This window comes from Penicillium psychrosexuale (assembly GCF_028828465.1).
Source record: "Penicillium psychrosexuale strain IBT 29551 chromosome Unknown utg000003l, whole genome shotgun sequence".
Taxonomy (NCBI): Eukaryota; Fungi; Ascomycota; class Eurotiomycetes; order Eurotiales; family Aspergillaceae; genus Penicillium; species Penicillium psychrosexuale.
Window position 1 is genome coordinate 1,325,120 of NW_026643188.1, and position 25,707 is coordinate 1,350,826.

General features: G+C 36.2%; 5 protein-coding genes across 5 annotated transcripts; 2 read left to right on the forward strand and 3 right to left on the reverse strand.

Annotated features, from left to right (window-relative positions):
• Positions 1-453: 453 nt before the first annotated feature.
• On the reverse strand, positions 454-1,481 carry N7518_004432 (uncharacterized protein; the record flags this gene model as incomplete). The annotated part of the gene is made up of 4 exons (XM_057185359.1): positions 454-764; positions 1,230-1,243; positions 1,289-1,410; positions 1,458-1,481. 4 exons carry the CDS (start codon positions 1,479-1,481, stop codon positions 454-456), a joined length of 471 nt encoding a protein of 156 aa, XP_057042129.1.
• Positions 1,482-17,110: 15,629 nt separating this feature from the next.
• N7518_004433 (uncharacterized protein) lies at positions 17,111-17,437 on the reverse strand (the record flags this gene model as incomplete). Its single annotated transcript, XM_057185360.1, has 2 exons — positions 17,111-17,208; positions 17,308-17,437. 2 exons carry the CDS (start codon positions 17,435-17,437, stop codon positions 17,111-17,113), a joined length of 228 nt encoding a protein of 75 aa, XP_057042130.1.
• A 369-nt stretch (positions 17,438-17,806) lies between these two features.
• On the reverse strand, positions 17,807-19,308 carry N7518_004434 (glycoside hydrolase family 76 protein; the record flags this gene model as incomplete). The annotated part of the gene is made up of 3 exons (XM_057185361.1): positions 17,807-18,376; positions 18,441-19,144; positions 19,200-19,308. 3 exons carry the CDS (start codon positions 19,306-19,308, stop codon positions 17,807-17,809), a joined length of 1,383 nt encoding a protein of 460 aa, XP_057042131.1.
• A 1,688-nt stretch (positions 19,309-20,996) lies between these two features.
• Positions 20,997-23,731, forward strand: N7518_004435 (putative glycosyl hydrolase; the record flags this gene model as incomplete). Its single annotated transcript, XM_057185362.1, has 2 exons — positions 20,997-22,274; positions 22,328-23,731. 2 exons carry the CDS (start codon positions 20,997-20,999, stop codon positions 23,729-23,731), a joined length of 2,682 nt encoding a protein of 893 aa, XP_057042132.1.
• Positions 23,732-24,183: 452 nt separating this feature from the next.
• N7518_004436 (kinase domain-containing protein) lies at positions 24,184-25,187 on the forward strand (the record flags this gene model as incomplete). Its single annotated transcript, XM_057185363.1, has 2 exons — positions 24,184-24,721; positions 24,805-25,187. 2 exons carry the CDS (start codon positions 24,184-24,186, stop codon positions 25,185-25,187), a joined length of 921 nt encoding a protein of 306 aa, XP_057042133.1.
• Between the last annotated feature and the right edge of the window lie 520 nt (positions 25,188-25,707).

Sequence of the window (25,707 nt, forward strand, 5' to 3'; positions counted from 1 at the left end):
AAGCATTATACCTAGTTCTGCCTAGATATCGGCAAAGCCTACCTGGCCTATAGCCCAGCCCAGCCCAGCCTACCAATGGGCTGGGCTTTGGGCTCACTTCTTCAGCCCACGCTAAATTATAGGCCGATACCCTAGGCCTATAGCCTACGATGGGGGGCCTATATGGGCCTTATATAATATAAATAGGCCTCTGGCGCACGGATATATAACTAATGCATTTCCGACCCATATTATTGCGTATCCTAGTTATAGTAGGAATACCAGGAAAATTCAAAGAAGGTAGTAAAAATTGAGAAGACAGTACTATTAATATATTCTAATAATACATATAATTATCGTCGACCCTACTCTTACACTTCCTCCGAGATATATGAAATAGAGTAGTAGGCTCTAGTAAATCTAGCTGAAACCCCTCTATCTTACTATCGCTATTACTACCTCTATCCCTACCGGTTAGGGAGAAAGGAGATACCTCCTATATCCTATTACTTTCCCCCCCCCCTCCTCCTCCTCCTCCTTATTATTACTAATTAGATTATACTTACTATCTTCTAGAAAGTTAGCACTCTCCTCCTTCTTAACCTTAGCCTCTGCTAGACTAAGTAACTGCTGTAATTCCTTTATCTTAGTATCCTTAATACTAAACTTAGTTATATAGCGGTAGAGTATAAGCTCCTTAATTGTCTTAGACTTCAGGCGACCGCGGTAATAATAGCAAATATCCCGCGTAGTATTAAAGAGTCGCTTAATACTAGCCCCAGTTGCTAGTATTAAGAGGATATCGCGGGTAAGTTGTGTAATTGTAGGAAAACGAGTTTTATTCTCCTACTAGAATTGCAGAGGCTCAGTATTAATAAGGTCTAAGGTAAAGAGTGGTTAGTATAGTATAGTAAAATAGTAGGGGAGACTAAGGTATTATATACTGCTATTAAGGTACTAGGCTACCTTATTAATAGCTGGTCTTATAGACTTCTGCTTACTCTTTAGTAGCCTACGTAGCCTAGAGCTAGCCGGTATTATAGCTAGTATATTAGCTGACCCCTAGCCTAAAGTAAGGTATTCTCGATAGGGCGCTAATATATCTTAGAAGGATTTCTGGTATTTATTATACTACTTAGGCTCCTAGCGGCCATCTGATTGGAAGAATTAAAGTCGACTATTAGGGGCTAGTATTATCCTAATAGTAAAGAGGTCTCCTTTATAACCGGTCGTTTATATATAGTACTTACTCAGCTTTTTATGGCTAGTAATAAGTGTACTTAGTATTTCTGACTTCTACAGAGTATACTTCTGTTTTAGTAGTGCCTCTGCCTGGTTGAAGTGATTAAAGAGGGTATTATAAATCTTAAAGGTAAGGTAGGTAGTTACTTCCTTTATCTTTAAGAGTTCTATTATATAGTCATAGAAAGGCTAGGTAATTTATAGAAGGTAGTCAATTTAACGCCATTCTGAATCACTAGGAAGTATCTCCTTATAATCATAATTAGTATAGAAGGATATAAAGAATAGGCGTATTCTTTTTACCCAGCGAAGTATTAAAAAGGTTGAGTTCTACCGGGTTACTATATCCTAGATTAGAATAAGGTATGGCCCCTTCTCTTCTTATAGTCGGAGAAAGGCAGCCTGGTACTTTGGGCTAGCATAGATATAGAGGGTAAGATTATAGATCTTTTTTAGTATCTTTGAGATTGCCTATTTCTGATAATTACCATTTTCTTTTATATTCTTTAAATTCTTATTAGTCTAAATTGACTTAATAATGTTATTTTTTAGTATAGCCTATAGGTAACCTAGGAGCTGGTTAAGAGAGAGCTAGATAATATAGGTAAGGTAGGGTATTTAGAATACCTGTATACCGCTTAGGAGCCCTATCTAGGTAGCCTTAACTAGCGTTATATTATTAGAAGTATTATTAGTCGTGATTCTAAATACCCGGTCTATAATCTTATACCTGGCTAGGGTTTTAAGAAAGATAGTACTAAGATACTTTCTAGTATATACCTGGTAAAGTGGCTTAAACCTAAGTAGAACCTTACGATATACCTAGCTACTATCGATAAAGTAGCTAGTAATTACTATGAATCCCTAGTTATATAGGGACGTCTAGTAGTCTAATGTAATTGAGATTTTTATATCCTTTGGTAGTATCCTGAGCGCTAAGCCTACGCTCTCTTAAATATAATTGTGTAGGCGCCGGTATATTATTATGGCAGAAGGTATTTGGGGAAGGGATAGTGCTATATGGGCTATTTGGAAGAGATGCCGAAAGGACTTGCTCTTAATAAGGGAGAAGGATAGTCGACCTATAGTAATAAATTGGAGTAGGGCCTTATCCTAGGCAGCCTCTGAATATTAGGCCTTAGGGGGGTACGTAGTCCTATCGGCCTAGATATATTAGTAAAATATTAAGCTAAGGATTAGGTAGTTAAAAATATACTCCTTTTAGAAAAAATTGGCTAATTCCTCTTCTTGCCCTCTTTATATCTTAGGCCCTAAGGTAGGCCTATATCTTTAGGTACCTCGATATAGTCGATAAGCCGTTACGGCCCTTTCTACTACTCAGAAAGTTTAGGTATTCTAAAATACTGTGGTAGAACTTATACTAAACCTTTGGTATCCTATCTCTACTGTAGGTAACCTAGTGGAAGTCTTATTATATAGGGGAGCTGTGATTTATATCCTAGTAGATACTGCCTTTCTGCCTATAGTCTGTTTATAGCTACTATTTAATCTATATCTTATTTACTATTTTATTATATAGGATATAGTCCTTTCTCCGGTTAGGATTAATGCGCGTAAAGTAGGATAGGGGGTCTCTAGAGACTAGGGGGCGATTAGGCTTAGTATTAAAGGGCTCGGCTTAGCTACTAGGTAGTAGGCTGAAGGAAGATAGGGTATAAGAGGACTCTGCCTAAGAGGTCTAGGGAGAGGAGGGGATGTAGCCTATGCTATAGGTTATATCTATATCCCTATTAGATTAGGTACTTCGGGATATAGTACCTAGAATAGCGGTAGAAAGTAGGGGGGCAGTATATAGGAGGGGAGTAGTGAGGGAGCGGTATAGAGTATATATAAATAGGAAGGATAGGTATATATAATAAAAGACTAATTCTATTGTAACTAGATAAGGAAGATTGAAGATTACCCTATTAGCTAGTTACTTAGCCTAATCTAGATAGGCTATATAGGCTACGCGATATAGGCTAAGAATCCTAAAAAGGCCGAGGGCCCTATAATCTAAGAAAAAACTTATCTACGTGGATCCTACTAGCCAGGGGCCCATTATACCATAGATAGCCAATGGAAATTATGAGAATATATACTACTACATACTTTTTGGACTAAGAGTTTTTTCGCCTGAAAAACTAGTAACTAGTTTTTTGCCTGAAAAACTTTGAGTGGTAGTAGTGAAATAGAAGTATGAAAGTAAACTACTTCTTAGGCCAAGAGTTTTTCGTCTAAAAAACTAGTAACTAGTTTTTTGCCCGAAAAACTTTAAGTGGCAGTAGCAAAATAGAAGTATAAAAGTAAACTACTTCTTAGGCTAAGAGTTTTTTACCTAAAAAACTAGTAACTAGTTTTTTGCCTAAAAAACTTTGAGTGGTAGTAGCGAAATAGAAGTATAAAAGTAAACTACTTCTTAGACTAAGGGTTTTTGCCCGAAAAACTAGTAACTAGTTTTTCGGGTGAAAAAACTGAGTAGTAGTAGCGAAGTACTTCTTAGACTAAGAGTTTTTTTCGCCCAAAAAACTGGTAACTGGTTTTTTAGGCGAAAAAACTATAAGTAGTAGCGGCGAGGTAGAAGTATCATTATAAAAGAAATTGTTATAGTTACATTTATCTATAAAAAAAAAGATATATCTAGTGATATGTCTAGTGCCTATTGAAATTTACTGATATAGCCTTAATTATCAACCTCCTTAAATTCTTTATTAGCCTTACTACTCTCCTCCTCCCCCTTACCTATCTTAATATCGATGCCGATATTATCATTAGGCTAATTATCGCTACTATTATCGTTATTATTATCGCTATTACCGCTATTAGTATTACCGCTATTAGTATTACTACTATTAGTATTACTACCATTAGTATTACCGCTATTAATATCACTACTGCCGGTATCGCTATTATTAAGAAGGCCTCTCTTATATCTCTAAAAGAATGAGTTCTTCCTATAGGTATCCTTTTTAGCCTTAACAGTTAGCTTAAATAGGCGAGTGTACTCTAGCTATGCCTCTTACCTCTAATTCTAAATATATATTACTACAGCGGCCTTATTAGGCCTAAAGAGTATATTAAGGTCCTTTGTGGTAGCTAGCGTTATCCACTTAGACCGCCCTACTAGGTATTCTAAAATAGTAGAGGTAGTATAGAAGTAGGTAGTAGTAGGGAAGGTATATAGGACATATATATATTACCGACTTATTAGTCCAGAGGGTATCCTAGCGGCGTTAAGGAGGTCTCTGTATACAGCCGATACCTCCTCCTAGGAACTAGACTTAGGTATATTAAGTGTTAAGTGGTCATCCCTAATACCTATAAACTATAGTAAGATGGTCCTCCTCTATCTAGTTACTAGTCCTATAGAGCTGTAGGGAAGGGTAGGAAGGGATAGGTAGACGTTACCTACCTTATAGACTTACTTTTTCTAGTTTATTTGGTACTAAGCTATATCCTCTAGTCGCTATATCTTTAGGGTAATCCTATAGATAAAGCTATTAGGGACCTTAAATAGCTTTCGGCTAGATAGATTTTCTAGGTCCTCTGCGCGAATTTATAGGTCTTTCTACTAAGAAGCAATATAGTATTATATCCCTAGTAGAATAACAGTACAATTACTGTTATCTTTATTATTAAGGGAGACTGATCCTTATAGGATATTGCTACCCCTACTAGTAGCTATAAACTCCCTAATATTAATATCGATATATTAGAACGATATTCTCTTACCAGGTAGTATACTCTTTATATAGTATAGAAATACAATTAATTTCTATTAGTGGTCCGGCCGAAAGAAGATATAATAGGTATAGTATACTAGGTCTTATTAGATTAGTTACTATATTAGGCTATACTATATACTCTGTAGCCAGCCGAGGCAGTGCCTATAATACTTACTAAAATGGTGCTTATATATATCGAATTCTTAGTAGATTAGTAATAGAATTCCACTGGGGTAGGTACTATTAAAGTCCTCCTTTAGCTACCTAAGTAGCTGTGGTAGTACTATACTACTGTCTATAGTCATTTAGGTATAGATAATATTAGGCCGAAATTAGTATCTAGGTATAACCCTTCTATAAATACTCTTAAATAAAAGCTAGTATATAGCATTAAATAACGCGACTACTAGGAGTATAGGTTTCAGATTAAATTCATAGATACCATATATTTCCTTTAGGTTTCTAGGATCTAGGCCTAGTATAAACTAGCTAGAGAACTTCCTCCGAAACTCATCCTATTGACCAAGATAGTGGTAACTGAATTAGATTCGTTCTACTAACTCCTAAGGGCTCTTACTACCGCCTTATATACCTAGTATATTAATAATCCCTTTGGTATATTTGAAATAGATATAACCGGTACCAAACTCTCTATTAACTAGTTTTATAATTTTCCTAAAGGTAACTAGGGCCTCCCTCTCCTTCTATATACTATCTTTTACAATTATCGTATACTTATCTATTGTTATCTCTGCTATATAGCAGCCATACGTCCTATTGGTAGGCTGGCTTATTATTACTACTACCACAGTATTATTACTTGGTAGGATGGCTACAGTATTATTACTTGGTAGAATGGCTATAGTATTGTTACTTGGCAGAATGGCTATGGTATTATTACTTAGTAGAATGGCTAGGGGCCTATCCTACCTACCCCCTCCCCCTTCCTATTAAACCTTACTTATATCGAATCCTAGGGTACTTAGCAGCGGTACTGGCTGCCTAGGCTGCTAGCTACTATACCCACTGATTGATATATCGCCGACCTCTTTAAGATCCCTTCTACTCCCAGCTGTATAATAGAACCTATTAGTATTAATCTAAAGACTATGATCTTAGAGATCCTTTGTATAGAGTAGGGTTATCGACTTACTATATAGCCTAGAGTAGGCCTACTGTATATCGATCGGCTTAATATACTTACGATTCTTCTAGACCCCACTCCTAGAGGAAGAAACGTGTTAGGCAACCTCGTTATTAATAGTAAGCCTTATATCCTAGTAGTTTATTTTTACTATGATTAATTTGCTAGCTAGCTTAGCTGTCAACTTTGATATAATATATCTAAAGAAGGCCTCAGCGTCTTATATACCCTATAGCGCGGTCGCCTTTTAGTGTACTTTATCGATATACTACTAATTCTTTTAAATATACTACTAGACCTTGATTATACTAATCTACTGTTGTTAAAAATCAGCATAGTCTTCCTATCCCTTCTATAGCTCCTACTTAGTAATATAGTCTAGAAGTATATAAATCTAATACTTAGTTAACTCTTTCCTCTTAATTAGGCTCTTAAGAGCCTTAACTGCCAGCCTATAGGCCTTAGCCCCCTCCCTCTATTATAGTACCTAGAGTACCTCCTCTATCGATAATAGAGTCTATATATTAATCTCTGTATTGGTCTATATACTAGTCTCTGTATTAGTCCGTGTACTGGTCTTTATATTAGTTTATATTCTCTAGAATTAATTGTAAGTAGGCTGTGGCCTAAAGAATTTCGAATATGATTTATGATCTCTGTGGCAGCGCCTATATGCCCTTTTATCCTAAGATAACTGTATATAGTATATAGATTAGACTATGTGCTATGGCTAACTATAGAATGGGATGTATAAAGAAATATATATTAGCCCTTTATATAAGGAAATGTATATTAGCCCTTTGAAATTAGTAGGTGGCTATACAGAGTAAAGAATATACTTCTGATCTGAAATATATGCTATTAAGAATAGAAAAAAAAGAAGTTTAATTTCAAAAGGCGTATACTTAATGGGATTGAGATACCTTCTTAGCCTTACTGGGCCTCCCTCTTCTTTTAGGTACTATTTTTAAATTATATTATAGGATTAGATATCTCTTAATTCCCCTAATGGTCTTTTATTAGTATTTAGGTTAAAGGATTCGGTTATATAGGTATTATAATTCACTACAATACGCCTAGTATACCTATATTACTGGCTGTACTATAATATAGAGTCCTAGTCCTAGATATATATAATTAAATATTGATTTTCCTTTAATTCTAGCCTCTTTATTAATAAAATATAGAGATCCCTGATAAATTATAATTAATCTTAATTATTTATAGTGGTTGGGGGTACTGAATATTATTTAAATGTATATAATTAAATATATATTTCTATATAGAGACTAGCCTATCTATAAAGTATTACTAAATTGGCCTAATTTTTTTTTTCTTTCTAGAAATAATGAGTGATTAGCCATATTAAAAATTATTTCATAAATGAAAACTAAAATTTCAAGGCCGCTAGGACAGAAAAGGCTGTTATTTAATTAAGAAACCAAAATATATATAAGTAATAGTATACTATTCTACTAAGTAAGCATTTTTATATACACTAAGACCTATTATTTATGTAAAAATAGGCCCAAATGGGCTACCAGTGGGCTTATGGGCTTAGCCTACTAGGCTATAGGCTGGGCTGGGCCTAGCTCCCCTGGGCCTATAGCCTATAGGGGTTGGGCTGTGGGCCGAAATCTTCGGCCTATGCTGGGCTTTGCTGATGTCTAGTTCTGCCACACTCTAACAGTTATAAGCCTGGCTTAATCCTTTCATCTGAACTCTTTTATCTTATCTAATCTTCTTCTATCTGATTTTACAACCATGATAGAAGTGAAATCCCCAGTTATACTTAGTCAGCAATCTAATTAGCTAGTCTAGTATATATATATCAGATCAATTGCTGTTAGTTACCGACTATAGGATTATATTAATCTAGAAGAAACAATGACCTAACCGATACTAACTAAACCCATTTGTCCTATCTTTGCCGAGACATTTGCAAATAATAAGATAATATTTACTTTAACCAATCATCAACTTTCTCTCTAATAAGAATTAAGACAAGAATATGAGATTGATTATAAGCGATTTAAGACAATTAATAATAGGGCTTAAGCCCTATTCTATACTATTATTAGATCAATATTAATTAATAATAGATAACTAATTAGCAATACCACAGCTAGTCGAGATACTTTATCTATACTATATAACATCTATATACTAACAAATAAATCACAAAAACGTCATATGATTTACTAATAGTATACTTTATAGTAAGGACTATCATATAATCGATCGATTAAGAAATAGCTTATAAATTAGGAGAATATCTATACAGAAGTATCCTAAATAGAAATCGCCGAAGCTATAGGATCACATGCTTTATACAACTTTCTTAAAGCTATAGGATTATTATCCCTATATTTTACTAAATATTAGACCAATCATTTTATAATACTTAAAGAATCAGGTAGAATATTACCCAATTTCTATTTACTAATCAAAAAATACCGCGATTCTATTCGTCTAAACCTACCAAAGATCGCAATAAAGGTTATATATATAACCTTCTAAGGCAATAAATAAAGCAGTAAAGACTAAAGCGGTAAAAACTAGTAGAAAGATCAGATAAAACTAATACGTAATCTCCAATGCCCTTACCAAGAAGACCTAAAGCAAGGAAACTATATATTTAACAACTATCGCTATATTAATCCTAAGAAGAGACTAAACGATTAGAAAGCATTACCTAATACAGAAGAATAGTTCGAAAAAGCCTATTAATATAAAGGATTCAATTATATATATCAAAATGCCCTAAAAAAGCATACTTTAGATAATAAAAAGAATAAAATAATAATGATAATAATACAATTTAGTGGCTATACCACTATATAAATAATATAGATATTATATAATAATCTCTTATATGATCTCTAGGTATTCAATATAGGTTCCAATACCTATCTATATAATAATATAAGTAAGTTTATCGATTATATACCAAATTTATCCCATATTTCTATCGGAGATATAATTATAAAAATTGATGGTTTTAGGACTGTTTTAGTAGAACCCACTGAGTTACCTAATCAAACTGTGTTTAAATTGACAAATGTGGTATATTCCCCAGGTTTTTATCTTAACTTGATATCAGCTGGTTTAGTAGAGAAAGTAGGTATATAGTACAATGGACGAAAAAGCTACCTTAAAAACAATAAAGGAAGCCTTATTTATAAGGTTAAGAAGGATTCTAACCTAATTTTTGTCTAATAGCACTAAGATTCCCTCAATCACCTAATGACATCGAAGATCGACAATAATTCATCTAATCTTATTAATTATATAACTACACTCAATATCTCATATATAACGCGGTCAGCTGATCCCTATATAGCAAGCGGGTCATATGATCTATAGTATACCCGTTTAGGCCATCCTAACATATAAGTACTCGACTATCTCAAAAAAGCAGCTAAAAATATCAAAATTAATAAGAATTTAACCCTTTCTTCTTATAAAACATACCTAATTTCTAAGGCAAAAAGATAGATATCCTATCGACCAATCATAATAGGAGAAAACCTATTTAAAGCTATTTATTAGGACTTGATTTATATAATAGAAGCATATAATCACTATAGATATATCTCTCATCTAATCGATCCTATGACTAAATACCAGATTTCGTCTAATCTCAGTCATAAAGATCAGGTGATAGACGTAGTTCAGATGAAATTTGCCCTCATTAACACCTAATTCAACATCAGACCAAAGGTTTTATATTATAACAGAGATAGGAATTTACTCCCATTCCTCACTAAATATAAAGAAAAAGGAATTAAGGTTCATATAACCCCACCTTATCAACCTAAGCAAAATGGCTATACCGAGAGGTCAGGTACTTTAATCTCAATTATAGCGCGTACCATGCTCATCAATACCAATTTACCTATATATTTATAGCCTAAGGCAGTCAATACTACCGTTTATATCCAGAATAGGCTCCCTAATAAGCAGCTGAACTAGATATCCCCCTAATAAGCGCTAGTTAGCTAAATGGTAATACCCCCAGTTTATATAGCGATGATCCTATCTTTATCAAATATCAAGATTTATAGCTATAAGGCATACATTCGAATCCTATCAATACCACACTTATTTAAAATAAGCGCACATACATAGATCGGCTATCTCATCGGATATAATATGTCTAATATATGGTATATTTAGATACCCTAATCCAGGAAGATTATACACGCACATAACGTTATCTTCGATAAAACAAGCTTCTATACCCCAGAATAGGAGATCAATGTTCCAGTAGTAAATAAGACTAATAAAGTAATCTTAATACTAATTCAGTCTGAATTCAACCAACTGATTAATAAAATTAAGGTTACTAAAGAAATCGATATACCAGATAAAATCGATATACCAGATAAAACATACGATAAACAAGCAGAAGACTAATTAATAACTAAGGTATCCGAATAGCCTAAGGCAGAAGAAGCAGAACCAGACGAAATCCTTAGAGATCAGCCTATTATACCATCAGAAAGCATTAACAATCAACCACGTAACGACGGTCTAATGGTATTTATTAACAATTCTAATTTCAATAGAGATGATTACATATCTCTAAAACAACCATTCTTACCAAACGACAATAACGAAGAATCACCTAATAAGAAACATTGGACGAATCTGATTCTAAGCTATTTACACGCATTTTCAATAGCATTACTCTCTTAACCAAAGAAGATACCGGTTAACAGTTTACTAAAAGAACCAGATAACTGGTCAGAAGTATAAGTTCATACCTATAAAGCTAAATGGTACCATATAATACAAGTTAAATATAATAAGCTAAATAAGATAAATACTTAGACGCCTAAGAAAACTGATCATATAATATAATTACATTTATCTAAATGTAGAGATATATCTTAGAATACCTACCCTAGGCATCAAATTCTTCTAATCTAATGGGTATTTAAATATAAATCAGATAAAAACGGCTTTTTAATATAGTTTAAAGCTCGCATTTATATTTATAGCAATCTTTAGATCATTAAAGATAAAGAAGATATTAAGGCTATAACCCTAGTAGCCTATACCCTATATATATTACTAGCAATAGCAGCTGTATTTAATCTAGAAACCTTCTAAATAGACGTAGTAAATATATTTCTTAATAATTCCCTTTCACTCTATCTATACTACTAGTTTCTACTGGGTTACCGATAATAAGGGTATATTTTACGACTAAACTAAGCTCTCTATAGCTTATAAATCTCGCTACGTTTATAGGAAGAAACGATCAAATTAAAGCTTATTAAGATAGGCTTTTATCCTATTCCTAAAGACCTATACCTTTTCTTAGATAGAAAGGTTATATTAATGATCTTTATTAATAATCTTCTTAGTATATATCTCATAAAATACTAAAAATATACCGAATTTGTTAGAAATCGTCTATATCAAAGCTTTAAGATAAAAGACTATGGCGAATTGACCTAATTCATTGGTATATATGTGATCAGAAACTAGATAAAACGAAAAATCTAGTTAAACCAAGATATATATATTAAGAAGATATCCTACTAATTCCATTTAACCAATAGGAAGCCACTAAAGATACCACTTCCTAGTGAAAATCTTATTTATATATCACCTAATATATTATTATCTAATATATTATCATCTGATTATAAAGCTTATCTACAGCTAATCTAGTACTACTAATTATTAGTAGGATTAATTAGTTTTACTGCAATTATAACCTAACCTAATGTTACGTTCATATATCAGATACTTTCTTAATAGCTGATAAAGCTAGAAAGAAGTCATATAATCGCCATAGAGCAAATAATCTTATACCTTTATAGGACGAGATATCATTCCATTGAATTTAATAGGTCATATAATCTAAAATATATCTTTTGAGCAGCTTTAGATATAAGCTTTACTAATAATATTAGACGAAAAAGCTTGTAAGGCTTTATTTTCACCCTATTTAGTGGTCTAATTGATTGGTTAGCGAGAAAACAGTAAGTTATTATAATATTAATAACAGAAGCTAAATTAGTTGCACTTTCTAAAGTAGCTAAATACCTTCTTTAGATAAAAAGACTACTTAATTCAATTAAATTTAACGCCTAATACGATCTGATACTATTATATGATAATAAGTAGACAATTAATCTAATAATAAAATCCAATTCGCTATATCAGACGAAACTACGTCACGTAGATATTAATAAACATTAGTTGTGAGAAAAGGTAAGAAATAGAGATATATATCTCCAATAGATTCCGACAAACACTATGATTGCCGATAGATTAACAAAATACCTTTCATCGCAAAAATACCTCAAATTCTTGAATCAGCTGAATTTAAGACGATTGCCTAATCGGGTAACCGAATTCGACAATGTTTAATCTGTTCTTCCTGTTTTATCCCATATTTACAGCTTTTGACTAAGGTCAAAATCTAAAGGGGTATATTGGAATATATGTATTCCTGTTTTAATGATGTAATTGATGATGTCATTGATTGCTTACTTTATTACATCTAAAGAAAGTCATGATTCATCTAAAGAAAGGTCATGAATCATCTGATCTTTGATTTACCGAGTTATCCGCGATATTTGATTACTATAAAGAAAGCCCCAAATTGTACTGAATGTTAGTTAGACAAATTGACTATTTCATCCCATGATATACACTTTGATCTCATCTTTGACCTGACACTTGACTGCCTAGCTGTTTATCTGTTTAAACACTACGCATTTGACCCCTCGAGAGTGCCTTACAAAGCATTGTGCCTAGTTCTGCCACACTCTAATACCTACTCTTTAAGAAAAGCTATAAAAGAGTCTTAGTAATAATAAAGAAGTAGTATAAAGGTTATAATCTACCCTAGTATATAGGATTATAGTAATACTAGACCTAAAATTATATATCTTTATAAGGGTAGCTAATATAATATTAGTACTTAAATCTAATTATCTATATAGTATAGTAGAGGACTATAATAATATAGTATATAAAGCCTATAATATAAGTATTATAGATAAGTATTATATTACTAGTAATATAGGAATTCTAGACCTCTTAGTACTATACCTAATAGCTATAAGAGCTTTTTAAGGTAAAATAGTATATATACTAATACTAAAGAACTCTATAATAGAATTACTCTATATAATATAGGATTATAATCTAATATTATAGGATATCTATATAAAAATAGAGGAAGATAGTATTAGTAAATAAAAGCTAAGTAATATACCCTAGGGATTAATACTAGATAGGCTACTTAGGTTTAATAACTATATTTATATCCTAAGAGAGACTATAATCTTATATAAAATTATAAAGATATACTATAATAACCCCTAGGGAAGCTATTATACTAGTAAATATACCCTTAAAGCTATCTAGTATAAGTTCTATTAGTATAGAATTATAAAGGATATAAGGGAGTATATATATAATTATATAAGTTATTAATATAATTTAGTTTATAGGTATAAGCTATATAGATTATTATAGCTACTATTAGTACCTAAGAGGCCTAGTAAGTAGCTTAGTATAGATTTTATTATTAGAATACCTCTATTATAGTAGAATAGTAAGGTATATAATATAGTATTTATCTTAGTAGATATATTTATAAAATATATCCTTTATCTTCCTTATATAAAAGAAATTAATATACCTAAGTTAGTAGATTTATTATATAAATATATAATTCTAATCTTTAGTATATTAGAGAACCTAGTAAGTAATAGGGGTAGTCTATTTACTAGCTAATTCTAATTAACCTTTTATTTTCTCCTTATAGTTAAGTACTAGTTATCTACTATATTCTACCTATAAACTAATAGTTAGACTAAATACTAAAATTAGGTATTAAAGTATTTCCTTTAATTATATATTAACTAAGAATAAGATAACTAGGTATACTAGCTACCTATTATAGTATTTATATATAATATAATAACTTATAGTATAACTAGAAAGTTACTATATAAAGTATTAATAGGTTATAACCTATCTATCTAAGATAGTATTAAAGAATACCCTAAGGAATACTATATAGATACTATATAAAGGGTATAAGAAATCTAAGAAATAAGGGATTTTATAAAAGAGCGATTTACTAAGGTAAAAGAGTCGATAAAGTACTATATAGATAAATACTATATAGATAAATCCTTTAAGGTTAGTAATTAGGTATATCTTAAGAGTAAGAATATAGAAATAGATAGGCTAAGTAAGAAACTAGATTATAAAATACTAGGTCTATTTCTAATTCTTAAGAAGGTCGGTATATAAGTATATAAGTTATATCTATCTCCCTATTTTAGATTACTATACCTAATATACTATATATTAGTATTAGAATTATATTATAGTAATACTCTAACTAATAATAATACTCCTAAACTAATTAAGATTAATAATTAGGTAGAGTATAAGATTAAATATATCCTATTCTATTAAGGTAAAAAGAATAAGTCCTACTTAGTTAAGTAGTATAGCTATAATAATATTAAAGTAACCTAGGAACCGCAGTCTATAGTTAAAGAGACTAAGGCCCTTAATAACTATAAGGCTAAGTTAAATATAGCTATAAAGATACTAAAAAAGATAAGGGCTAAAAATATATACTTAAAATATAAGAAGCTTTAATTATAAATTAAAAATTAGTACTATATTCCCTATATTTAATAGGATTTATATATAGGTATAAGTAAGGTTAGTATATCTAACTAGATTTAAATACTAATAGGATAGTATTAAAAATACTATAGAGTAGTAAAATAAACTCTATAATTAGGGTATCCTAAGAGGTAGGGGTTAAGTTTATAGGGATAAATAAAGTATTACTAGATATACCTATATTAGGAACCATACTTTCCTCTATTAAATTAGTAGGAATATTAAAGAATTCTTTAACTTTAGAGATATCCCTTATATTTTTTATAACTTCTAGGGCTATAATAACTTTAGTAATTACTATAACCTCTATAGCTTCTATAATAGTAATAGCCTTTTTAGCCTTATTAGCTATATAGGTTAAGCGCTTAATACTCTACTTAATAATATATACTTAGGGTATATAAGTAGATATAGGTAATATATTAAGAGTAATATAAGTAGTAGGCTAAACCTTAATAGGAAGCTATATTATTATTAGTAATAGATTCCTCCCTATAATAATATAGCTAATTTATAGGGATATAACTATACTTTACTAAAGTATAGTAAGTATATTTAATATAACCTATAAGGGTCTTATACTTATAGTTTAGGTAGCTTTATAGCTAGAAAAAGTACTACTAGTAAGGTAGTAGTTCTTTAATAAGCTTAGGGATTATTAGATAAGGTAGTAGAGTTATAGGCTAATAGCCTAATATATAATAGTACTATACCTATAGATATAGAGTTTTATCCTCCTTAGAGGAGGGTAGTATAGGATAATAATATACTATTACTATTCTATAAATATAGTTAGTATATAAACCTAAAAATAAGGCCATTTCCTATAAGGAAGGGGTAGATATAATATTAAAATTTCTTAATATATTATATAGAATATAATACCACTAAATTTAAATATATCTACTATATCTACTAACTAATAGTAGTATCCTAATTAGAATAGTTTTATCCTAATAGAAATACTATTAAATTAATAGAATTTTAATAAAAAAATGAACTAGGTATACTTATAGATTAAGTAAGATAAGAGATTAAAGAAGAGAAGAAGATACTAGGGTATACCTTAGGTATATATAGGTATAGTATCCCCTTTTATCCTAACTATATTCTCTTACTAATAAATAACTACTTAGCTAAACCTTATATATATAAGATACCTAAGTTTATAGGTATTAGAGACTATAGCTACCTAATTTCTTAGTATAGTTATATAACTATACTATATATAGACCTTATTATATATACTATACCCTCTATTTATACTTTTATTATATTATTTTTTATATTTTTAGAATATTAAGGCTAGATACCTTTCCCTATATACCTTTTTACCCTTACTATAAGGTTTTTTAGATATATAGGTTTTAATAGACTAAGCTATTCCTTTATTCTTCTCCTATCCGAGCCTATAGGGACTATATACTATAAGGAGGGGGATATTATTAGGACCCTAGTATTAAGAAGGCTAATACCTAAGGTATAAGCCCTATTATAGGGTATAGAGTACCTATCCTAGGTATATAGGGGACTGCAGACTAGGTAGGAGTAATATATACTACCTACATAGCCTCCTTAGGTTATATAACCTATAAACCTATATATTATCCTTATATACTGCTTCTTTAGAGAAGTAGCTATTAGTTCTAATATACCCTATATATATCACTATCTCTATTTCCCGATCCTCTATTACATACAGCATTCCCTTAGGCATTCTATACCTAGGGGTCTCACATTGGTATAGATGGGTTATATAGGGTAAAAACCAAATTAGAATAATGTTTTTGTCGGTATAAAAAGTAGTAAATTTAAGTATTATATAGGATAGATAGTTATCTATAAGAAGAACCTGGGGCCTATTCTATTTAACCTAATCTTTTATAGCTTTATAGAAAGAATAAAGCTATTCGAAAGTAGTTTTATTATTAATCTACCCCTTAGGGGTAGGTTTAATATGAAAATCGGGAATTATAATATTAGTATACCACTCTTCTATCTACCGGCTTCCTTTAACTAAAAACCACAGTAGTATCACCTAACTGTCAGCGGTAATACATTTAATACTAGTAATTAATTCAGTAAGACTACTAGTAGTAATATAACTAGTTATTCTAGAAGAAATAACTTTATATAGCTTTCCCTAGCCAATTTAGTAGCTAGTCTTATCCTAATTATAGATCTTATAAGGGAGGATTTTATATTCTTCTATAACCTTTAAGAAGTAGTAAAACCAGAGAGAAAGACTCTCTATATTTTTACTTTCTATATATACCTTTTCCTTAGGTTTTTACGTAAGATATTTGATATTAGGGGGTAGTCGTCAAAGAAAGCGATATACCTAGTTATGACTAACGGTAACTTTATAACCCGCGCGTACTAAAAGCCGATTTACAGTCTCTTCAATCTCTTTAGGGGAAGGTTGAATATAATTAGTATCTAGCAATTTGATCTAGCTAACCAATACCTTTTCTTGAATTAGACTAAGGGTTTTAGAAAGGTCGGTATAGTCGGAATGAGTCTAGCGACTGTAGAGACGTATATAGAGGGTTTTATAAGGAACTGAGAATTCTCGCGCTAATAGGGCGATTTTTGGCTTTTTTCTTTCATGGTAGGCTTTGATAGCCAGTTGCATTTCATCCTCTGAATATTTGGCTTTTTTCGACATCGTTTTGTGGTAACAAAATTGGTAGGAAGTTGGTGTAAAAAGAAAAATCTCTCGTTTTGTGGGAAACTCTCGTTATGTGGGACAGACCCATACCTGGTCCAGGTATGGGGGCGGTAAGACGGCTACATATGTATGCGGGGATGCAGATGCACCGGAATTCGGCAAATCTGGGGAGATAGAACGGGACAATTCAGAGCAAGAATGATGATATGTTGGATTCCAAAAATTATTCACAAAATGCTACTAACCTCATCGTCTAGGAATTAATATAAGGGGATTAGAGAGCCGCGAAATCTATGTCGACACCGAAATAAACGAACAAGGACGAAAAAAAGAGGCAAAAGAAATGTTAAGAGAAATATATCAAGTTCAATCCCAAATCAGCCATCCAGTCGAACCGCCAATGGCAAGGATAAACAGCACGGTCAAAATACCTGCACCAGCCTTGTCGCCTGAAGTTATGTCGTAGTCGAGACCGGGCGGGATTGCCTTTGGGGGCTTATCACCTGCATTCGGGTTCCCTTTACTCGTTCCACCGTCATCGTTTGTGACTGGGGCTGCCACATGCGTGATCAGATTCGCTTGAATGACCTCAAGGGCAGCCATCTGCTGACCGAAGTCTTTCGTCTTATCCCACTTTTGCGCTGTCCACTTCATACCACACACATTCTTATTGATACCACCGGTACAAGTCTTGGCAGCGGCCTGAGCAGAGGCTTTTAGCCGTTTCATGACTATATCGTATGTGAAAGGAGCCATCTGGGCAGTTTGAGCCATCCAGCGGGACAAATATCCTTTGAAAGAACGCTGGTCGACCATGCAAGTATTGACAGTTTCGCAGGCTCTCTCGTACATCACGTCGGGTGGGTCATGAGAGAAGAAAACACTGGAAGAATTGATGATCCTCTCGGTGCGATCTTTCCACTTAGGATCTTCGGTCTGTTCATAGCATTAGATTGGATAATGTAGTATCGGAAGGCCTCATCAGGTCGAGTTCACTCACCAAATTATACATATTAGCTGCGCCAAGCAGGTATACTCCAGCGTTGTAAGTCCATTCAATCTGGTTGATTGGCTTGCACTCAGTGAGGTCACTAGCTCCATCCCAGAAGCGATACTCGGGGGTCATGAATCCAACCTCGGCAGTCCAGTTCCAGGCCTTCTCAGCCCAATCGTGGTACGTTTGATTGTTGGTGTACTTTGCCAGGCGAGACGCAAGATTGAAAAATCCGCCAGTGGAGATGGTGTTCTTATAATTGTAGCCGTTGTTCCATGTAAAGATCTGCCAGCGCAAGCCACCACCACACGAAGTAGTGTCCCACCGGGGAGCTTGAGTGTTGAAGACAGCCTGGGCCATTTCAAGCCACTGGGGTTGGTCTGCTGGTGGGTTTGGGAAGTTCCGCTCCGCTGCAGTCATAGCAGCAAAGCCCCAAAACACCTGGTCGTCGTTTCCTTCAGTTTTACTCTGGTTGGCCGGCATGAATGCTTTGTTCTCTCCCGCCTGCCAGAGCATACCTTGTATCGTGATGTTGTTCCAAGTATCATCGCCCGTGTAGAACCAGTAATCGATAAGGGCGTTGAACATTGCACCGGCCTCCCACCAGTAGTAAGGATCCGGCAAATTACCCGGGTTGTCACCGGGATTCATACCAGTGTAGTAACTCATCATGTTGTTGGCGACTTGTTTGGCTGCTTTTTTGATAGAATCTTTGATCCTCAATTAGTCGTTGCACAGAGACGGGCGGCAGAGTAGAACACTAACCTCCATTCTCAAGATCCAGCTCTATTGCTTGCACAGTTGAAGTGCCTAGTAGAGCTACAGCCAGTAGACCCATCCACGAAGGTTGTGACACATAATTGAACACGCGCATGGCAACTGATATACGCCTTCGTCTGATAGAAAGCGTAACAGAAACTGCTTGCAAGCTTGGTCTCAAGAAAAACAGCTAAGCTTGGATTTCTCAAAATTGCCGTCGAAGGTTGGTAGCGACACGTCTCCAAAAGTCAGTGCAGTTATTGAAAGAAGAGGTATAATACAACCATGAGGCTCAAGGTCTCGTTAGGATGAATAGTATAGCTTGACCCTGGTCTTTGGCGAGATGAGGATACCGAGAGACGAAGAAAAGCCGCCCAGCCAGCGTCAAGCTCCCCAAAATAAAAATGAGAAAGAGATGTATTTGTGGGTGGAGTGAGAACCACATTCCAACAGTCTAGGAGCACTGGCATGGTAACAAGGCGTGGTTCCCCAGGCCATTTGCACCTCCTGTAGGGGGAATTGTATGAGCGTACCTTGAACATCCGACTGCATTAAGAAGGAGCCCACAATTGCATTGTAGTTATATCCAAGATTGGATGACAAGATGAGGAGAGTGCAACGCGCAACGTCTCATTTCCATGGTTTCCTTATTGGCGCTCCACGATAAGGGATCGCTGTGGCATTCCAGAGCAGCTGTCAAAAAGATCAATTTGATCCAATTGAGGAGACTGGCGAATCACCGAGGGGGGTATGAGTGATTACAGGAGACAGTGGATAAAGGGCGTAGACAGGACGGTCTAGGGCCGCAAACGAACGAGATGCAACAATTGACGCATTCCGAAGTTGTAACTTGTGCCCCTGTCCGGTAGGGCCCACGCTCTATGGCTTGTCCTTTCTTGCACTGGTGAATTAAATGAGTACAATCGTATTCCTCTTTCTCTGCTGTAAGCAAATGCCAGCCATGTTGAAGGAGTTGTACAGCGCAGGGGTTAGAGCCTACGAGTTCTCGGCATACCACAGGGGGACCCACCCCCTGAGGTACGGAGTACATTGCAAGGAATACTTTCCCGAGCTAGCCTCTAGCCATAATTCTTTCAACAGAATATAATCATGCGAGTCTGTCCATGTGCATCAGAATTGACGTGATTATTTGCTAAACGAGATGAAAACCGATTGGCGCCTGGAAGCCTCGATACCTTGAAGCCTTAATGCCTTAATGCCATGGCGCCTTAAGATATTGAATGCCTGAACCTTATGCCCGAGACATCAGGCATAAACCATCACAAAATGGTCCACAGGTTGGATTAACTGCCCCCTGAAATCAGACGATATAGTAAAACTTGACCGCCTTTCTCACCGCTTATCACCTAACCTTTTTTCCTGATCTGCCACAATGAAGCTATTCAGAGATCACCTGATCTGGCAACATAAAATATTCTTTTTTATTCCAGATTCAGATTAACAAAAGATCTGCACTACAAAAAGCACACCCCACAAATCCCAAGAGGACTAACTTTGGAAGAATAGGGAATATGGTCAATTCAGAAATGAGTTCCGATCATTTTCAGGTTTCTCTGTTAGGAAATTCCCTTATTCGGAAACGGAGAACATTACAGGTTTGCCGGAGTCCTAGCCTAGAAAGTTGTCGGAGAACACCTACAAACAACCCAATCCCACGGTCGTATAGCCCTTCCATCGCGTTACACAACGTAACTTTTCTATGAACAACCCATCGCATAAATTCTTTCGATACGAGCTCAACATCACTGTTGGCGTCTGAGGAACCAGAAAAACCAAGTGATCATGTTTAGGAACATGCATAAAATTTGCATTTCACTAGCTTTCAGTGCATGTGCTTGCGCAGCGACTACCGGCTCCGAACCCCTTGTTACCACTGCTGGTGATATTGCTGCTATCCCGGGATGGTACCTCCAATCATCGACCAAAGTATCAGAAGGGATGGATGTACTATCCATGCCGGGAAAAGATATCTCATCATGGTATCGGGTTGGTTCTCGTGGCACAGTTATGGCTGGGCTTATTGAGAACGAGGTATACAACGAGACAGAATTGTTCTACTCGGATAATATGGAATCTCTCGCTGATCCCTCCACATTCGACATACCCTGGCTTTATCGAGAAGAGTTCACACTGCACCCATCCACCGGCAAATATTTTACCCTAAAGACACATGGAATCACATCCAAGGCAGACATCTATCTGAATGGCGTGCTCGTTGCGTCAAGTGACGAGCAGCAAGGCTCCTATGGCGGCCATCAGTACGAACTGACCCATCATGTTAAGGAAGGAGCTAACTGTCTTCTCGTTTGTGCGTTCCCAACCAACTATCTTCGCGATTTTGCCCAGGGGTTTGTGGACTGGAATCCCTACCCAGCCGACAATGGAACCGGCGTTTGGCGAAATGTGGAGGTTTCTCAGACTGGAGCGGTCTCGATGTCGTCATTCCGCATCCTCACAAATTTTACTTACCCCAATTCTGAGCCGGTGAAGATCACCTTCCGGACTGATTTGAGCAATATTGAATCTAGTGGTCAGCAAATAATGATCAACGGCACCGTCGAAGGGCCAGATGGCTCGGTAGCTGTGCAAATTAGCGAGACATTTGACCTGAAGTCAAAAGAGAAAAAGACGGTGTCTATGAGCGTGTCAATTGTGAACCCTGATATTTGGTGGCCTGCCCTTTGGGGTGAGCAGCCTCTATACACAGTACATGCCAGCGCCATCATCCAGAAACCCCAGAAGTTAGTGTCAGACAGTTCAATTCGCCAAAAATTCGGGATTCGCCATGTATCATCTAAATTAAATAAGTCCAATGATACCGAGTTCGCTGTCAATGGCAAGCCCTTCCAGGTCATCGGAGCTGGGTATGGGCCAGATATCTTCTTGCGATTCGATATTGACAGGGTACAGAAGATTTTCGCCTATATGTTAGATATGGGACTCAATACTATGCGCTTGGAGGGAAAACAGGAGCACCCAGAACTTTATGATCTCGCAGATAAAATGGGCTTGATGGTCCTGGCAGGATGGGAATGTTGTGACAAATGGGAAGGATGGAAGGTAAGTCTTCTCATAGTCTAACCGCGACGCTAGAACACTGACAAAGAAACCAGTACAACGACGAGGCCGATGGTGTCAAATGGCGGAAGTCCGACTACCCGGTTGCGAAGGCAGCAATGCTGCATGAGGCAGAGATGATGCAGAGCCATGCTTCGATGCTTGGCTTTTTAGTGGGCTCAGACTTCTGGCCCAATATCCAAGCCACCGAGATCTATTTAGACGCTCTCAAAGTCATGGATTGGCCTAATCCAATCATTGCATCAGCCAGCAAGCGTGGTTACCATGAAGCTCTTGGGCCATCCGGAATGACGATGGACGGCCCGTACGATTGGGTACCCCCGAATTACTGGTACAACAATGAAGAAGGAGTGGCATCTGGCTTTGGATCTGAATTGGGTCCCGGAGTTGGTACCCCTGAGATTGGCAGCCTGAAAAAGTTCATGTCTGATGCCGAGCTGGAAACACTTTGGAAAGAACCAGATGCAGACCAATATCATATGTCCCGTTATGATTCGCAATTTTACGACCGGAAGCTCTACAACAACGCTCTATTTGCTCGATACGGAAAGCCATCTAGCCTGGAGGACTACATCATCAAAAGTCAGATGGCAGATTATGAGGCCACCCGATCCCAGTTTGAAGCTTACGGAACGCAACAAAACGCGACACGACCTGCCACAGGGGTTATTTATTGGATGTTGAATAGCGCCTGGCCGAATTTGCATTGGCAGTTGTTCGATTACTATCTCAGCCCTATGGCAGCCTACTTTGGCACCAAGGTTGGAGCGCGTGTGGAACACGTGGCTTATGATTATGAGAGTCAGAATATTTGGTTGATTAACCACTCGCGGGAAAAGAGCGGAAATCGGCACATCAAGGTAGATCTCATTGATTCAAATGGCGAAGAACTCTCCAAGGCCACAGTGGAGAGCAACACAACGCCTCATTCCTCGAAGGTGGTTACTTCGCTTAACGGAATTAAAAAGGCCAAAGATATCTGCTTCCTCCGTCTCACGCTCAGTGATCCCAAATATGAAGGCTTCCTTAGTCGCAATGTATACTGGCTCTCTCCTACCACGGATGTCTTGGACTGGTCAAACTCTGATTGGTACACCACCCCAGTTACTAAGTTTGCCAAATACACCAAGCTGGAGACACTAAAGCCGGCTACTTTGCATGGTTCATTACACATCCTGGAGTCGCCAACAGACGATGGTTTGACTCATGCTGAGGTCCTGCTCGAAAACCAATCTGAAGGACCGGCAGTTTTCATTCGTCTGAATGCTATTAATGCACTCGACAGTGTGGAAATAGCGCCGCTTTATTGGTCTGACAACTATGTTACTCTTTGGCCCAAAGAAAAACTGCGGCTAACTGTTACATTCGAAGGAGATATTCAGCGTACTGTGGTCGAAATCACAGGAAGGAATGTGGAGAAAGTGACCCTCAAGGTTTAAGCAGTGAATTAATCATATGAATGGTCTCATATAGGATTTGGATTAAGAGGCAATATCTAACTTGTAATGAAGAAGTTTTCAGCGTCTTTTGTTATCTCGAAACAATATTCATTAAGTAGGGTTGTAACTGCGGCTTGACGGATACCTAGATACTCTCTCCCGATTCCTAATAACTAGGGGGTCTGTAGGTATGGATAGTTGCATTTTTACTACTGTATTACGTATATAATGTCGTCTAACGCGTTTTGGCCGGAGCCTCAAAATAATCATGAACCAACACGTAAGAAAGGGTCTTCAACGTTGAGAACTCTTCTGCACTGTGCCGCTCAACAACCTTCTAACGGCGGTGTAGGTAGAAATTGGGCCTGCCACCCTCTCCAGTTCTTTCCCAAACTTGCAATCACATTTCACGACCTACTCTCCGATACGTTCACTATCGGCACCCTTCTCAAATGACTGGCATTCCATTGGTGCCTGATGGCCCAACTGATTTCGGCGACTTCGTGAGGAATGAAGACGAGGAGCTTGATCTCGAAGAAGCCGTAGAACCCTGGCATAAGTACGACGTCAAAGCAACACCGGAAGTTTTTTATCCCATTCGCCTTGGAGAAGTGCTTAATGAGAGATATCTGATTGAACATAAACTCGGCTTTGGTGGCGGTTCTACTGTCTGGATGGCTTATGACATTCAGGACAAGACAGACGTGGCCCTTAAAGTCATGTGTTTAGGGGACTGGGGTGAAAACGAATACCGCATACAGGATGAAATCAGTCAGAACGTGGAGGATACCTCTCATCTAGTGATGTATCTAGGGACTTTTCTCCTCCCTGGAAACGAACCTAGACATAGGGCTCTAGTATACCCTTTGATGGGTCCATGCATTGATTTTATTCTGTTGAGAAAAATTCCTATGGCTAGTCGCATGTCCGCTGCTCGGCAGTTGCTAGAAGCCCTGGAACAGCTACATAAAGCAGAAATTGTACACTGTGGTAAGTCAGCCTATCCCTCCCCTCTATTTCTATTATGCTATATTTACTTTACTTTATTTTATATACTAATAAATAACTTATAGATTTGAATGAGAGAAACTGTATGTGGGGGATGGTTTCTCTCCGAGGTCTTGATAGGAGTGCGAAATACGAGACACTCGGTCGGCCACTAAAGCAAACCATACCATTTGTCGACCTTTGGAAGAAGGGGGAGCTTGTTCGGCAAGTCGATGTCCCTGAGAACTTACGTACCGAGGAATTCTTTCTCGGAGACTTTGGTGTTGCGCAAAAGCTTGGCGATAGCGTTACTCAACTAGGCTTCCCCCTTCAGAATACTGTTCCCCAGAACGCCTTCATGGAAAAGATCCGAGTCTTGCCTGCGATATGTGGAGTTATATGGTTGTATTTGCCGTGCTCTATCTTCGCTTTCCACCTTTCCATAGGTGGACTTCGCCGGATGGAATAGTAGGTACTTTTGTTGCACGCTTAGGTCCACTACCTGAACAATGGAAGGGCCATTATATCCGCCCTGGGGAGGTTGATTCCTGGTATGACCAATCCCAAACGCCAGATCCGAAATATAACCTGGCCTCAATAATTAAAAAATATCGTCCTGACGCCGATCCGGTCGAACGAGAACTTATGAACTCTATCATGTGCAAAATGTTTCAATATTCCCCAGAAAAACGGCTTACTGCAACGCAGCTTTTATGGGACCCGTCATTCCGAGCTATTATGGACAGATATGGTTGTTGATCAAATGTTCATTCTATCACTTCCTGTTTTCCTAGTTTCTTGTGCTCTAATGTTGTTTCTTCATCACCAGAGCTGGGTCAACATGCTTCGATTAAATGGATCGGCACTAGGAATCTAAATCTATGCAATGTCTCTTTCTTGAAAAGCAAACATCTTCAAGATGGGCAAATAAGACAGAGGAAAGAGCTTCCACGGACTCCAGAAGCTTCTAGAACTGTGCCTGCGAACTG